The sequence below is a fragment of the Jaculus jaculus genome, chromosome 9, assembly GCF_020740685.1.
Source record: "Jaculus jaculus isolate mJacJac1 chromosome 9, mJacJac1.mat.Y.cur, whole genome shotgun sequence".
Taxonomy (NCBI): domain Eukaryota; kingdom Metazoa; phylum Chordata; class Mammalia; order Rodentia; family Dipodidae; genus Jaculus; species Jaculus jaculus.
The window spans coordinates 111,326,927-111,341,354 of NC_059110.1; the positions used below are offsets into that span (position 1 = coordinate 111,326,927).

At 46.2% G+C, this 14,428-nt stretch overlaps 2 protein-coding genes and 1 pseudogene across 4 annotated transcripts in view; 2 read left to right on the top strand and 1 right to left on the bottom strand.

The window, feature by feature from the left end:
• Med1 (mediator complex subunit 1) overlaps positions 1-14,309 on the bottom strand; it is a 67,135-nt gene extending 52,826 nt beyond the window's left edge. The window contains exons 1-2 of one of the 3 annotated variants that reach the window (XM_004655480.2): positions 14,203-14,308; positions 1,911-2,164 (exon numbers count right to left, since the gene is read on the bottom strand). In XM_004655480.2, coding sequence (XP_004655537.1) covers positions 1,911-1,935 — 25 coding nt within the window. In that variant the 5' untranslated portion in view covers positions 1,936-2,164; positions 14,203-14,308. Of the gene's footprint in view, positions 1-1,910; positions 2,165-14,202 lie in introns of all 3 variants that reach the window. The other 2 variants (XM_004655479.2, XM_045157946.1) reach the window with 2 other exon arrangements.
• Positions 7,966-8,462, top strand: LOC123463547 (annotated as a pseudogene).
• The window catches only part of Cdk12 (cyclin dependent kinase 12), a 103,625-nt gene continuing 103,097 nt past the window's right edge, over positions 13,901-14,428 (top strand). The window contains exon 1 of the mRNA XM_045157947.1: positions 13,901-14,121. The gene's annotated coding sequence lies outside the window, so the exon portion shown is untranslated. The remainder of the gene's footprint in view (positions 14,122-14,428) is intronic.

Below are 14,428 nucleotides of genomic sequence, written 5' to 3' on the forward strand. Positions count from 1 at the left end.
CTCAGGATGGCCTCAAACTCTCAACAATCCACCTGCTTCTGCCTCCCAAGTGCTGGGATTAATGACGTGTGACACCACGCCAGGCCCTGCAAAGCTTCTCCTTACAGATAGTGGTAACCACTGGAATGACTCAGATGTGACATCTGAGTAGTAACAGTGACAGCTCAGCACTGACACCCCTCTATCACACCTTCAAGGTTCAGGGTCCACTGAAAAAGAGGTGGTGCAAAGAGGTTAAGAGCCAAGGCTTGAGAAGTGGCTTACTGGTTAAGCCACCTGCCTGTGAAGCCTCAGGACCCAGGTTGGATTCCCCAGTACTCACATAAGCCAGATGCACAAGTGCACAAGTTGTTGCATATGTATGGAGTTAGTTTGCTGTGGATAGAGGCCCTTGCATGCCAAGTCCCTATCTACCTCTTTTTCACGGTCTTCAAAACTAGATAGATAGATAGGTTAGATATAGATATAGATATAGATATATTTATTTACTTTTCTTTGTTTTTCAAGGTAGGGTTTCACTCTAGCCCAGGCTGACATGGAATTCACTATGGAGTCTCAGGGTGGCCTTGAACTCACGGTGATCCTCCTACCTCTGCCACCACACCCAGCTAAAAAAATATATATATTTTTTTTAATGGCTGGCATGGTGGTGCATGCCTTTAATCCCAGCACTTGGGAGGCCAAGGTAAGAGGATCACTGTGAGTTCAAGGCCATCCTGAGACTACAGAGTAAGAGTTCCAAGTCAGCCTGGGTTAACTAAAAAAAAAAAAAAAAAAAAGCTTCAAACTGAGGGCTGGAGCAATAGCTCAGCTTGTTCAAGGCACTTGCCTTCAAAGCTTTCCAGCCCAAGTTCAATTCCCTAGCATCCACATAGCGAGATGCATACAGTGGCCCAAGTGTCTGGTGTTCCTTTGCAGTAGCAATATATCACACATGTACACATGCAAAAATAAATAAATAAATAACAAACAAACAAACATTAACTTTTTTTAACAATTCAAACTCTTAGCCAGGTATGATGGCACATACCTGTAATGGCAACACCGTGGGAGGATTAGATAGGAAGACTACTGTGAATTAGAGGCCAGCCTAGGCTACATAACAAGGTCTTGTCTCAAGAAAAACAAAAAGAGATTCAATCTCTCCAGTACCCTTGTCTTCTCAAAAACTAGCTCCTGGGGCCTGATTCTGCCAGTGTGCCATGCTTTTCTTAATATTCTTATTTATTTGCAAGGACAGGGAGAGAGGGCAGAAGAAGAATGGACAGGCTAGGGCCTCTAGTCACAGCGAGCGAACTCCAGATGCTTATGCCACTTTGTGCACCTGGCTTCACGTGCGTACTGGCGAATCGAATGCGAGTCGTTGGGCTTTGCAGGCAAGTGCCTTAACAATTCTGCCCAATCACTTTAAAGTTGTTCATTCAGGCACGATTATACTATAACAGCAGCAGCCCATGCTCTGAGCACTATGACATCCTAGGGCACTGATAGCTTTTAATATCGTAAGGACCTATCCATTTCACTCATGCTACTCCCCCATTACTTTGACACACCTTTCTTTATTATTGCTTTTATGTCAACAATCAGAAGCGCCACTGTAATCAAATGCAATCAGGTTTTAGCTTCACTCTCCTCTCCTCCTCCCCCATCCCTTCGGGCTAAGGGTACCCTGAGGGTAGACGGAATTGTTCGTAGTCATGAAGGAAACCTTCCCATAAGTTGGGGAACCCACCACCACCTCAGAGCTGGGGCTGCACCATCACTAAGAAAGGCTCGGTCAGAATCTAAAACACACATCCTACCAAGATGCTCAGCTCCCTGAAAAGTGGTCCACCTGGGGCATGGGTCCCCACCTCCTCTCACAGACCCGCTCCCCCTCCCTCCATTTGTGTCCCGCCCCCTCCACTCACCCTCAGTTTCCCCCTGAGCCTTCATCCTGACAGCGGAGAAAGCCTGGGCGTGCCACCAGAAGATGAGCTTTTCCCCGCCACCAACCAGGAAACCAAGTTGACTTAAGCTCCCCAGGGCACAGGGCACCAGCGGTCCCCACTCTTGTAGCGAAGGCTCAGTCTGAAGTCCCCGGCGGCAAGAAGAGAAGGGTGCCAGCGGCCGCCGCCATCTTCCCCAACGGAACTTGCCAAAGACCGCGAGACTGAACGTGATCCTGCGAGACAGAAAGAGAGGAAGAAGGCAAAGCAACAAAGTCTCGCGCAGAGTGCTTAAACTCATACATCCCGCGAGATTTCGACTCCCCCAAGAGCGGCCCTCGCCTCCGTGTTCCCCGTCCGCTCACGGCTGGCAGTTAATGGTGTGTTCTGATGGAATTGCCTTCTGTGCATTTTTACTTAGGTAGTTAAGCCGTTTGAAGATGAAAAGTTCTACCTCTGAGAGCTGGACACATGCAATAATCCCAGATCTGAGTAGACTGAGGCAGGGAAATTGCAAATCCGGGGGCCAGCCAACTGAGATCCTGACATTAAAAAAAAAAAAAAAAAAAAAATGGCCCTGCCACTATTACTGGAAAAGCTAGCCTTTCAAAAACATTGGTATCAGAAACGTTTTATCAAAATTTGTGCTGGTGAGATGGCTTAGCAGTTAAAGGCGATTGCTGGTAAAGCCAAAGTACCCAGGTTCCATTCCCCAGTACCCACATAAAGCCAGCTGCAGAGGTGGTGCATGCATCTGGACTTCATTTGCAGTGGCTACAGGCTCTGGCACGCCCATGTTCATTTATTCATTCATTCTCTCTCTATATATATACATACACACACACACACATATATATATGTATATGTATGTCTCAATATTTTTTAATATTTTATTTATTTGATACAGAGAAAGAGGCAGAGAGGGAGAGAATGGGCACGCCAGGGATTTCAGCCACTGTAAACAAACTCCAGATGCGTGCACCTCCTTGTGCATCTGGCTTACGTGGGTCCTGGAGAATCAAACCTGGATCCTTTGGCTTTGCAGGCAAATGTCTTAACCTCTAAGCCATCTCTCTAACCCTCAAATATTTTTTTAATACTAAGTTTAGAAAAAAAATTTTTGATCGGACATAAAGGGCGGGTTTGGTGGCTCGCGCCTTTAGTCCCAGCACTTGGGAGGCAGAGGTAGGAGGATCAGCGTGAGTTCTCAGCTACCCTGAGACTACAGAATGTTTGTCAGGTAACCTGAGCTAGAGCAAGACCCTGCCTCCAAAATAAAAATGAATAAATAACCACAAAAAAGACGGATGTGGTGGCAAACGCCTTTAATCCCAGCACTTGGAAGGTAGAGGTAGGAGGATAGCCATGAGTTCAAAGACACTTTGAGACAACATAGTGATTTTCAGGTCAGCCTGGGCTACAGCAGTGAGACCCTACCTTGGGGCCAGGGGACTAAATTTAAAACAGACGTGGTGGCACATGCCTTTAATCCCAGTATTGAGAAAGAGGTACAAGGATCACAATGAGTTGGAGGCCACCCTGAGACTACATAGTGAATTCCAGATCAGCCAGGGCTAGAGCAAGACCCTACACCCCCCCCCAAAAAAAAAAAACTAGACTGGAGAGATGACTTCACAGTAAAAGCATGTGCCTGCAAAGCCTAAGGACCCAGGTTTGATTCTCTAGGTCCCATGTAAGCCAGGTGCACAAGGTGGAGTATACATCTAGTTCATCTGCAGTGGCTAGAGGCCCTGGCATTCTCTCTCTTTCTCATCTCTCTTTCTCTCTTATTCTCTGTCTCAAATAAAAATAAATAAATAAATAAATAAAATCTGGACTAGAGCAAGACCCTATCTATGGCTTTGAGGTTAAGGCACTTGCCTGCAAAGCCTAAGGACCCAGGTTTGGTTCCCAGTACCCACGTACAGCACAAGGTGGTGCATGTGTTTGGAGTTCATTTGCAGTGGCTAGAGGTCCTGGCCAACCCATACCGTCTCTTTCTCTCTCTCTCAAATAAGTTTTTTTTTTAAAGGAAGGCTGGGGCTGAAGAGATGGTTTAGCAGGTTGCCTACAGAGCCAAAGGACCCCACCCAGTTCAATTCTTCAGGACCCATGTAAACCAGATGTACAAGGGATTGCATGCATCTGGAGTATGCTTGCAATGGCTGGATGCTCTGGTGTGCCCATTCGCTCTCCCTCTCTCTCTCTCTCTCTCAAATAAATAAATAAAATATTTTTTTAAGGAAAGTCTCGAGTCCGGCGTGGTGGCACACGCCTTTAATCCCAGCACTCGGGAGGCAGAGGTAGGAGGATCGCCATGAGTTCGAGGCCACCTTGAGACTACAGAGTTAATTCCGTGTCAGCCTGGACCAGAGTAAGACCCTACCTCAAAAAAAAAAAAAAAAAAAGTCTTGAGTTGGTTTAGCTGTTCAGGCACTTGCCTGGGAAGCCTAAGGACCTAGGTTTAATTCCCGGGTACCCAGCTAAACCAGATGCACAAGGTGGCTATGCATCTGGAGTTTGTTTGCAGTGGCTGGAGGCCCTGACACACCCATTCTCTCTATCTCTCACGCATGCTGTCGCTCTTGCGCTCTCTTGGTCTCCCTCTCTGTGTGTCTCTAATAAATAAAATAAATCTGAAAAAAAAAGGGGGGGGCTGGAGAGATGGCTTAGCGGTTAAGCGCTTGCCTGTGAAGCCTAAGGACCCTGGTTCGAGCCTCGGTTCCCCAGGTCCCACGTTAGCCAGATGCACAAGGAGGCGCACGCGTCTGGAGTTCGTTTGCAGAGGCTGGAAGCCCTGGCGCGCTCATTCTCTCTCTCTCCCTCTATCTGTCTTTCTCTCTGTGTCTGTCACTCTCAAATTTAAAAAAAAAAAAAAAAAAAAAAGACTGGAGCTGGGCGTCATAGCACATGCCTTTAATCCCAGCACTTGGAAGGCAGAGGTTGCATGTAGCTTCAAAAGCAGTAAAGTAGAGCAATATCAAGAGCTATCAACAGAGCAGAGAAGCCAAGTTCATTGTGGCTGTGGCTGCCAAAGTTGGGGTAGCTGATCTGGGACTGGGATGAGAACTGTGTCTGAGAGCCTCGTCATTGGTTATTCCAGAAACCCTTCTCTGAAGCAAGCTTTGCCCTCACAGGCACCACTGGGACTCTTGCTTAATAGAGTTTCTCATCTTCATTCAAAGCAGCTATCTCCCACTTCACCTTTAATAGTTCAGTCCTTTCTCCCAGGACTACCTGCCCTGTGTGTTCCTTTTCCTGTTCCCAGAAGTCTGGGGAAAGTGGTTGACTCAGGGTTTGACAGAGACAAATACTGTATTGAAATTAATAATAATAATAATAATAGCTGGGTGTGGTGGTGCATGCCTTTAATCCCAGCACTCGGGAGGTAGAGATAGGAGGATTACCGTGAGTTTGAGACCACCCCGAGACTATATAATGAATTCCAGGTCAGCCTGGACTAGAGTGAGAACCTACCTTGAAAAAAAAAATGTTAACCCAGCACTCAGGAGGCAGTCTGAGACTTCATGGTGAATTCCAGGTTAACCAGGGCTACAGTGAGACCCTACCTCAACAAAAAACAAAATATTAAGCCAGGCGTGGTGCCGCATGCCTTTAATCCCAGCACTCGGGAGGCAGAGGTAGGAGGATCACCATGAGTTCAAGGCTATCCTGAGATGACAGTGTTAACTCCAGGTCAGCCTGGACCAGAGTGAGACCCTACCTTGAAAAACCAAAAAAAAAAAAAAAAAAAAAAAAAGGGCTGGAGAGATGGCTTAGTGATTAAGCACTTGCCTGTGAAGCCTAAGGACCCCGGTTCGAGGCTTGATTCCCCGGAACCCACGCTAGCAATATGCACAAGGGGCGCACACATGTGGAGTTCGTTTGCAGTGGCTGGAGGTCCTGGTGTGCCCATTCTTTCTCCATCTGGTTCTTTCTCTCTCTGCCTGTCACTTTCTTCTTCTTTTTTTTTTCAAGGTAGGGTCTCACACTGGTCAAGGCTGACCTGGAATTTACTATGTAGTCTCAGGGTGGCCTTGAACTCATGGCGATCCTCCTACCTCTGCCTCCTGAGTGCTGGGATTAAAGGCGTGCGCCCCCATACTCGGCTTGCCTGTCACTTTCAAATAAATAAAAATAAACAAAAAAAATTGCTTCCTTCCTAAGAGGGGTATTTAAAAAAAATAATAATAATATGCATGATTTAACAAAAATGATACTGTGGCTGGGCATGGTGGCATGCTTTAATCTCAGCACTTGGGGGATAGGATTTCTGAGAGTTCAAGACCAACTTGAGATTACATGGTGAATTCCAGGTCAGTCTGGGCTAGAGCCAGACCCTACCTGAAAAAAAAAGAAAAAGAAAAAATATGGGACTAGAGAGATGGCTTAACAGTTAAGGCACTTGCCTGCAAAACCAAGGGACCTCTGTTCAATTACCCAGAACCCACAAAAGCCAGATGTGCAAGGGGGCGCATGCATCTGGAGTTTGTTTGCAGTGGCTAGCACGCCCATTCTCTCTCCCCCTTTCTCTGCCTCTTTCTCTCTCTGTCAAGTAAATAAATAAAAATAAAGTTAGCCAGGAGTGGTGGAACACATCTTTAATCCCAGCAGTAGGGAGGCAGAAGGAGGAGGATCGCCATGAGTAGAGGCCACCTTGAGACTACATAGTGAATTCCAGACTGGGCAACAGTGAGACCCTACCTCAAAAAAATAAATAAAGGGCTGGAGAGATGGCTTAGCGGTTAAGCGCTTGCCTGTGAAGCCTAAGGACCCCGGTTCGAGGCTCGGTTCCCCAGGTCCCACGTTAGTCAGATGCACAAGGGGGCGCACGTGTCTGGAATTCGTTTGTAGAGGCTGGAAGCCCTGGCGCGCCCATTCTATCTCTCTCCCTCTGTCTTTCTCTCTGTGTCTGTCGCTCTCAAATAAATAAATAAAATTAAAAAAAAAAACTTAAAAAATAAAAATAAATAAATAAACAGGGCTGGGGAGGTGGCTTAGTGGTTAAGCGCTTGCCTGTGAAGCCTTAGGACCCTGGTTCGAAGCTCAATTCCCCAGGACCCATGTTAGCCTGATGCACAAGGAGGTACACACATGTGGAGTTCATTTGCAGTGGCTGGAAGCCCTGATGCGCCCATTCTCTCTCTTTCTTTCTGCCTCTCTCTCTCTGTCGCTCTCAAATAAAAATAAACAAAACAAAATAAATAAGAGAGAGAGATAATGTAGGGTTGACAGTTTGATTACCCATGTAAAGCCCAATACACAGTGGCCCATACATCTGGAGTACTTTTGCAGTGGCTGCAGGCACTGGCATACCCAATCTCTCTGTCTCTTTCTATGGTTCTTTTTTGTTGTTCTTTGTTTGTTTTCTCAAGGTCGGGTGATCTCCCTCTAGTTCAGGCTGACCTGGAATTCACTATGTAGTCTCAGGTTGACCTTGAACTCACGGCGATCCTCCTACCTCTGCCTCCCGAATACTGGGATTAAAGGCATGTGCCACTATGCCCTGCTTTATGGTTGTCTTCTTGCAAATAAATAAGTAAATAAAATCATATTATTCATTTATTTATTTGAGAGCGAGAGAGAGAAAGACACACAGAGACATGAGAGAGAATGGGTATACAGGCCATCCAGCCATTGCAAACAGACTCCAGACGCCTGTGCCACCTTTTGCATCTGGTTTAAGTGGGCCCTGGGGGATCAAACCTGGGTCCTTTGGCTTTGTAGGCAAACACCTTAATCACTAAGCCATCTCTCCATCCCAAAAGCTCTTTTTTGAAAAACAGCTGGGCATGGTGGGGCACACCTTTAATCACAGTATTTGAGAGGCAGAGGTAGGAGATTACCAGGAATCCAGAATCACCAGGACTATGTAGTGAATTCCAGTCAGCATGGGAAAGAGCAAAGACACTACCTCATGGAGGAGGGGAGAAAAAAAAGTTATTTGTATCATTCAATACATCTCATGATATCATTGTGTCCCTTTTTGTGATTCTAGTAAAAAGAAGTTTAGCTCTGTCTGGCCATACCTTCCAACATGACAAAGAAGCGAAGGAACAAAGGTTGAGCCAAGAAAAGGCCACTGGCACTTGCAGCCTATCAGCTGCACTAACTGCACCTGATGCATGCCCAAGGACAAGGCCATTAAAAAGTTAGTCATAAAAAAGAAAATAAATAAAAATTTTAAAAAAAATTTAAAAGAAATTTGTCATTTGGAACATAGTAGAGGCCACCACCATCAGGGACATTTCTGAAGCAAGTGTCTTCGACGCTTATGTTCTCCATAAGCTCTATGTGATGCTGCGTTACTGTGTGGGTTGTGTATTCACAGCAAGGTGGTCAGAAATAGATCTCGAGAAGCCCAGAGGCCAGAACCCCTCCACCCCGTCTAGATCTGCTGGTGCTGCTCCGCGACCGCCACCAAGCCCATGGAAAGAGCAGGGGTCTTTGGGACTGAAGAACAACTGTCTTCTGAGAAAACAAAACAAAGTGGGAAATTGCGCTTTGAAAAATAAAATAGAAGAAGCAGCTTAATTTGGCTGGTCTTGGTGGCATATGCCTTAAATCCCGCCACTCTGGAGTCTGAGATGAGATCACTTCCAGGTCAGGGGCTAGAGTCAGACTGCCTCGAAAACCCAAATTAGCCAGGCGTAGTGGTGCAGACCTTTAATCCCAGCACTTGGGAGGCAGAGGTAGGAGGATCACCATGAGAATGCACAGTGAATTCCGGATCAGCCTGGGCTAGAGTGAGACCCTACTTCGAAAAACCAATAAAGGCCGGGTGTGGTGGCGCGGGCACACCGCCTTTAATCCCAGCACTCGGAAGGCAGAGCTAGGAGGATCACTGTGAGTTCGAGGCCACCCTGAGACTACATAGTGAATTCCAGGTCAGCCTGAGCTAGAGTAAGACCCTACCTTGAAAAAAAAAAAAATATTAGGGCTAGGAAAATGGCAGTTAAGGAGCTTGCCTCTGGAGCCTAAGGAACCAGGTTCAGTTTCCCAATACCCACTTAAACTAGATGCCCAAGATGACACATGCTTCTGGAGTTTTTTTTTTGCACTGGCTAGAGACTCTGGTGTGGCCATTCTTCTCTGTCTCTCTCTGTATCTGTGTCTCTTTCTCATAAATAAAATTAAAAAAAAGAAAGAACCATGGTGGTGCATGCCTTCAATCCCAGAAAATGGGTGCACCAGGGCTTCTAGCCATTGCAAATGAACTGAATTCCAGATTTACACACCACTTTGTGCATCTGGTTTTATGAAGGTACTGAGGAATCAAAACTAAGTCTTCAGTTTTGCAAGGAAGTCCTTTAACTGATGCGCCATTTCTCTAGCCCCTGCATATTATTTTTTGTGTTTAATATTTATTTGTTTATTTGTGATGAGAGAAAATGAGTATGTACCAGGGCCTCTTGCCACTGCAAACAAATAAAGCAAGTGTATTTACGCACTGAGCCATCTTCCTAGTCCCCATGGTTGTTCTTTATACAGATAAACAGTATTGCCTTCACTAAGTGTAATTGCATAATATAAATCTTTTTAAAATTTTTTCATTTATTAGAGAGATGTATATATATGTGTGTATATATATATATGTGTGTGTGTGTGTGTGTGTGTATATATATATACACACACATATACATAGAAAGAGAGAGAGAAAATGAGAGAATGAGTGTGCCAGGACCTCTAGCCACTGCAAACAAACTTGAGACACAGGCACCACCTTGTGCATCTGGCTTTATGTAGGTATTGGGGAATCAAACCTGGGTCCTTTGGTTTAACAGTTAAGCCATCTCTCTAGCCCAAATCTTTTTGATTATTTATTTACTTATGGTTTTTCAAGGTAGGGTCTTACTGTAGCTCTGACTGACCTGGAATTCACTATGTACTCTCAGGGTTGCCTTGAACTCACAACAATCCTCCTGCCTCTGCCTCCAGAGTTCTGGGATTAAAGGTATGTACCACCACACTTAGCTTCCAAACCATTTTTAAAAATATAGCATATTTATTTGAGGGAGAGAATGAGAAAGAGGTTGTTAGAGAAAAGGCCTCCAGCCCCTGCAAACAAACTGCCAATGCATGTGCCACCTTGTGCATCTGGCTTATAATATGGGTACTGGGGACTTGAACTTGGGTGGGTCCTTAGGCTTCACAGGCAAGTGCCTTAACCGCTAAGCCATATCTCTAGCCCCATAAAATAAATCTTACAAAGCTTGTAAATAGAGAAAATGTAACCTAATAGAAAGAGAAGTTATTTGTTATTGGAAAAACAGAGAACAGGACATCATTGATAATTCTGAAAAAAATAAAGTGGTAGAACATGCTTCTAATCCTAGCACTTGGGAATTAAAAAAAAAAAAAAGAGGCTGGGCATGGTGGGACACGCCTTTAATCTCAGCACTCGGGAGGCAGAGGTAGGAGGATCACCATGAGTTGGAGGCCACCCTGAGACTACATAGTGAGTTCCAAGTCAGCCTGGGCAAGAGTGAGACCCTACCTCAAAACTTCCTGAAAAAATTAATAAATATTAAAGGAAAAGAAATTGAATTTATTAAAGAATGAAGTCTGGGCAAATAACTTTTTTCTTTTGAGGTAGGGTCTTACTCTTGCCCAGGCTGACTTGGAACTCACTATGTAGTCTCAGGGTGGCCTTCAACTCATGGTGATCCTCCTACCTCTGCCTCCTGAGTGCTGGGATTAAAGGCATGTGCCATCATGCATGCACCCGGCCTGAACATTTATTTTGGTTGGTTGTTTTTGTTTTTGTTTTTCAAGGTAGTGTTTTACTCTAGACCAGGCTGACCTGGAATCCACTCTGTTGTCTCAGGGTGGCCTAGAACTTACGGCATACTCCCACCTCTGCCTCTCGAGTGCTGGGATTAAAGGTGCGCACTCCACTATGCCCTGCAATTACTTTTTTTTAAAGAATTAATATTTTGGGAGCCAGGCGTGGTGGTGTATGCCTTTAATCCCAGCACTCGGGAGGCAGAGGTAGGAGGATCACCATGAGTTTGAGACCACCCTGAGACTACAGAGTGAATTCCAGGTCAGCCTGGACTAGAGTGAGACCCTACTTTGTAAAACCAAAACTAAATAAATACATATATTTTTTGGGGGGGGAAGAGCTGGAGAAATGGTTCAGTGGCTAAGGTGCTTGCCTGCAGAACCCAATGACCTGAGTTTGATTTCCCAGTACCCATGTAAAGCCAGATGCACAAAGTGTAACATGCAACTGGACTTCGTTTGCAGGGGCAAGAGGCCCTGGTGTGACCATATTCATTCATTCATTGTCTCTGTCTCTATCTTCTTGCAAATAAATAAAATATTTAAAAAGAAAAAAGAATTAGGGATGGAGAGATGGCTTAGAAGTTAAGGCGCTTGTCTGCAGAGCCAAAGGAACCAGGTTTGATTCTCTCAGACCCACATAAGCCAGATACACAAGGGACACATGCATCTGGAATTCATTTGCAGTGGCTGGAGGCCATGGCACACCCTCTCTCTCCCCCCCCCATCTATTTATAAATAAATAAAATACATTCAATTATTTTATTTATTTGAGAGAGGGACTGAGAGAAGGAAACAGAGAGAGGGAAAGGGGGAGGGAGAAAGAGAGAGGGAGAAAGAGAGAGAGGGAGGGAGGGAGGGAGGGAGGGAATGGGCATGCCAGGAATTTCAGCCACTGCAAACAAACTCTATATGTATGCGTCTCCTTGTGCATCTGGCTTATGTTGGTCCTGAGGAATTGAACCTGGGTCCTGTGCCTTTGTAGGAAAGCACCTTAACCTTAATGGTTAAGCCATTCCTCCAGCCCAGGGCAAATAACTTTTATTTATTTATTTATTTATGAATTTCTGACATAAGTCTCATTCTACTCACTCTAGCTCAGGCTGTCCTGGAATTCACTAAGTGTCTCAGAGTGGCCTCAAATGCAGGTTGATCCTCCTACTTCTGCCTTATAAGAGCTAGGATTAAAGGCATGTGCCACCACGCTCAGCTAGCAAATAACTTACATGCTTTAATTTTCTTACTCGTACAATCCTGTTTCAGAAAGTTTTGAAGATGAGGGGCTGGAGAGATTGCTTAACAGTTAAGCACTTGCCTGCAAAGCCAAAGAACCCAGGTTCAATTCTCCAGGACCCACTTAAGCCAAATGCACATGCATTTGGAGTTTGTTTGCAGTGCTTAGATGCCTGGCATACTCATTCTCTCTTTCTCTCTCCCTCAAATAAATAAATATTAAAAAAAAGAAAAGGCCGGGCATAGTGGCACATGCCTTTCACATGCCTTTAATCCCAGCATTCAGAAGGCAGAGGTAGGAGGATTGCTGTGAGTTCAAGACTACCCTGAGACTCCATAGTGAATTCCAGGTCAGCCTGAGCTAGAGTGAGACCCTACCTCAAAAAAAAAAAAAAAAAGAAAAAGAAAAAGAAAGAGGGCTGGAGAAATGGCTTAGCAGTTAGCGTGTTCACCTGTGAAGCCAAAGGACCCAGGTTCAGTTCCCCAGGACCACTATGTGCATCTGGCTTACGTGGGACCTGGAGAATCAAACCTGGGTCCTTAGACTTCACAGGAAAGTAACTCTAATCCATCTCTCCAGCTCCCCAAAGGGAATGTTTTGAAGATTAGTTAACCTGTATGGAGTTTTTCAAAGTGAAAAATGAAAGGCTAGCAGGATTTCTTTACTTGCTCATAGTTATAATCTTGTAAGGATACAGTGCTAAATTATCACTTGAAAACTATGGTACCATCTCATGAACAGGGATGTGATTCCAGGTTCTCAGATTTGGAGAGAGTGGAGAGAAGTGGTATCACACGATGCTAGATCTGGTGCTTTAGTGGCAGACATGAAAATGGTGGGTTGTGGCACAAGTTGGTAATTCTAGCACTTTGTACAGGAGGCGGCTGCATTGCTACAATTTGATGCCTGCCTAGGTTACATTGAGACCTAGTGTCCAAGACAACAAAAACAGGGGCTGGAGAGATGGCTCAGCGGTTAAGGCGCGTGCCTGCAAAGCCTAACGACCTGGTTTGATTCCTTGGTACCCATGTAAAGCCAGAGTTTCTTTGCAGTGGCTGGAGGCCCTGAGGCGCCCACTCTCACTCTATATGTTTTTTCCCCCTCTAACAAATAAGTAAAATATTTAAATCAAAACAAACTGTGCGTGGTAACACAAGCCTTTAATCCCAGCACTCGGGAGGCAGAGGTAGGAGGATCACCATGAGTTCGAGGCCACCCTGAGAATACATAGCAAATTCCAGGTCAGCCTTAACTAGAGTGAGACGCTACCTCACACACACACACACACACACACACATACACAAAGTCAAAACAAAACTACGAAACATGTCAGGAGAGATGGCACACTCCCAGCATTTTGGAGTCAAAGACAGGAGTATTGCTCTGAATCTGAGGCCAGCCGGAGACTACACAGTGAATTCCAGGTCAATCTGGGCTAGAGAGAGATCCTACCTATATAGTCCTATCCTGACATGTAAAATACTTGGGTGCTAAAATCAAAGTCTTGGAGCCGGGCGTGGCTGCGCAAGCCTTTATGCCCGGCACTCGGGAGGCTGAGGTAGGCGGATCGCCGTGAGTTCGAGGCCAACCTGAGACTACACAGGTCAGCCTGAGCCACAGTGAAACCCTACCTTGAAAAACCAAAAAACACAAATCGTGACAGAATGTGTTTGCCGGAACAAGTGGTGCACTTGTTTGGAGTTACTGGTAAAGGATAAGTTTTCTAGGACCTGTTACCTGCTTTTCAATGAGACTTTCCTCAAAGGGGGGGGGGGGGTAGGAAAAGAAACCGTAAACTTATCGCGAGATTCCAAGAGGAATCGTTGCTCGCTTTGGTCCTATTCTCGCGATGTCTGATTAAGTAATGGCTAGAGGTGAACGGGAAGCGCGAAGTCTCGCGAGAGCCTGCCTGAACCTCGCGATATTTTCTCAGTTTGCCCCTCCCCCCGTACCGTTTCGGTTTAATCTAGTGTGTGACTGAGTCTGCGAGGGAGACGAGTGTGTGTGTGTGTGAGCGTGTGTGTGTGTACGTGTGTGTGTGAGAGGAACTGAGGTGAGGCCGAGGCTAGAGAGAGGGGTAGGCTCCCCCAGGAGAGAGAAATAAGAGGGGGTAGTGAGGCGCCCTAGGCCGCGGGACCCCGACGACAGGAAGCCGCCCCGAGCCAGGCTACCCGGGTAGGGGAAGGGCCCGCGCAGTCCTCCCCCGGCCCCAGAACCGGAGTCGGCCGCACAGCGCCCGGGCTGTGGCCTCCTTACTTCCTGCACCTCCCCGGCTCGCGAGTCGGAGGCTCGGCTCGGCTCGGCGCGGGAGGTGGTGGGGGACTGAGCCGCTACCGGTAGTCTCGTAACTCCACCGCCCAGGAACTCTCATTTCTTCTCTCGCTCCTTCCACCCCCACCTCATGTAGGAGGGTGTTGCGGAGTCGGGAGGGAGGAGGAGCCTGGCCTACCGTCCATTCCCCTCCCTACACCTCCCCATTTTT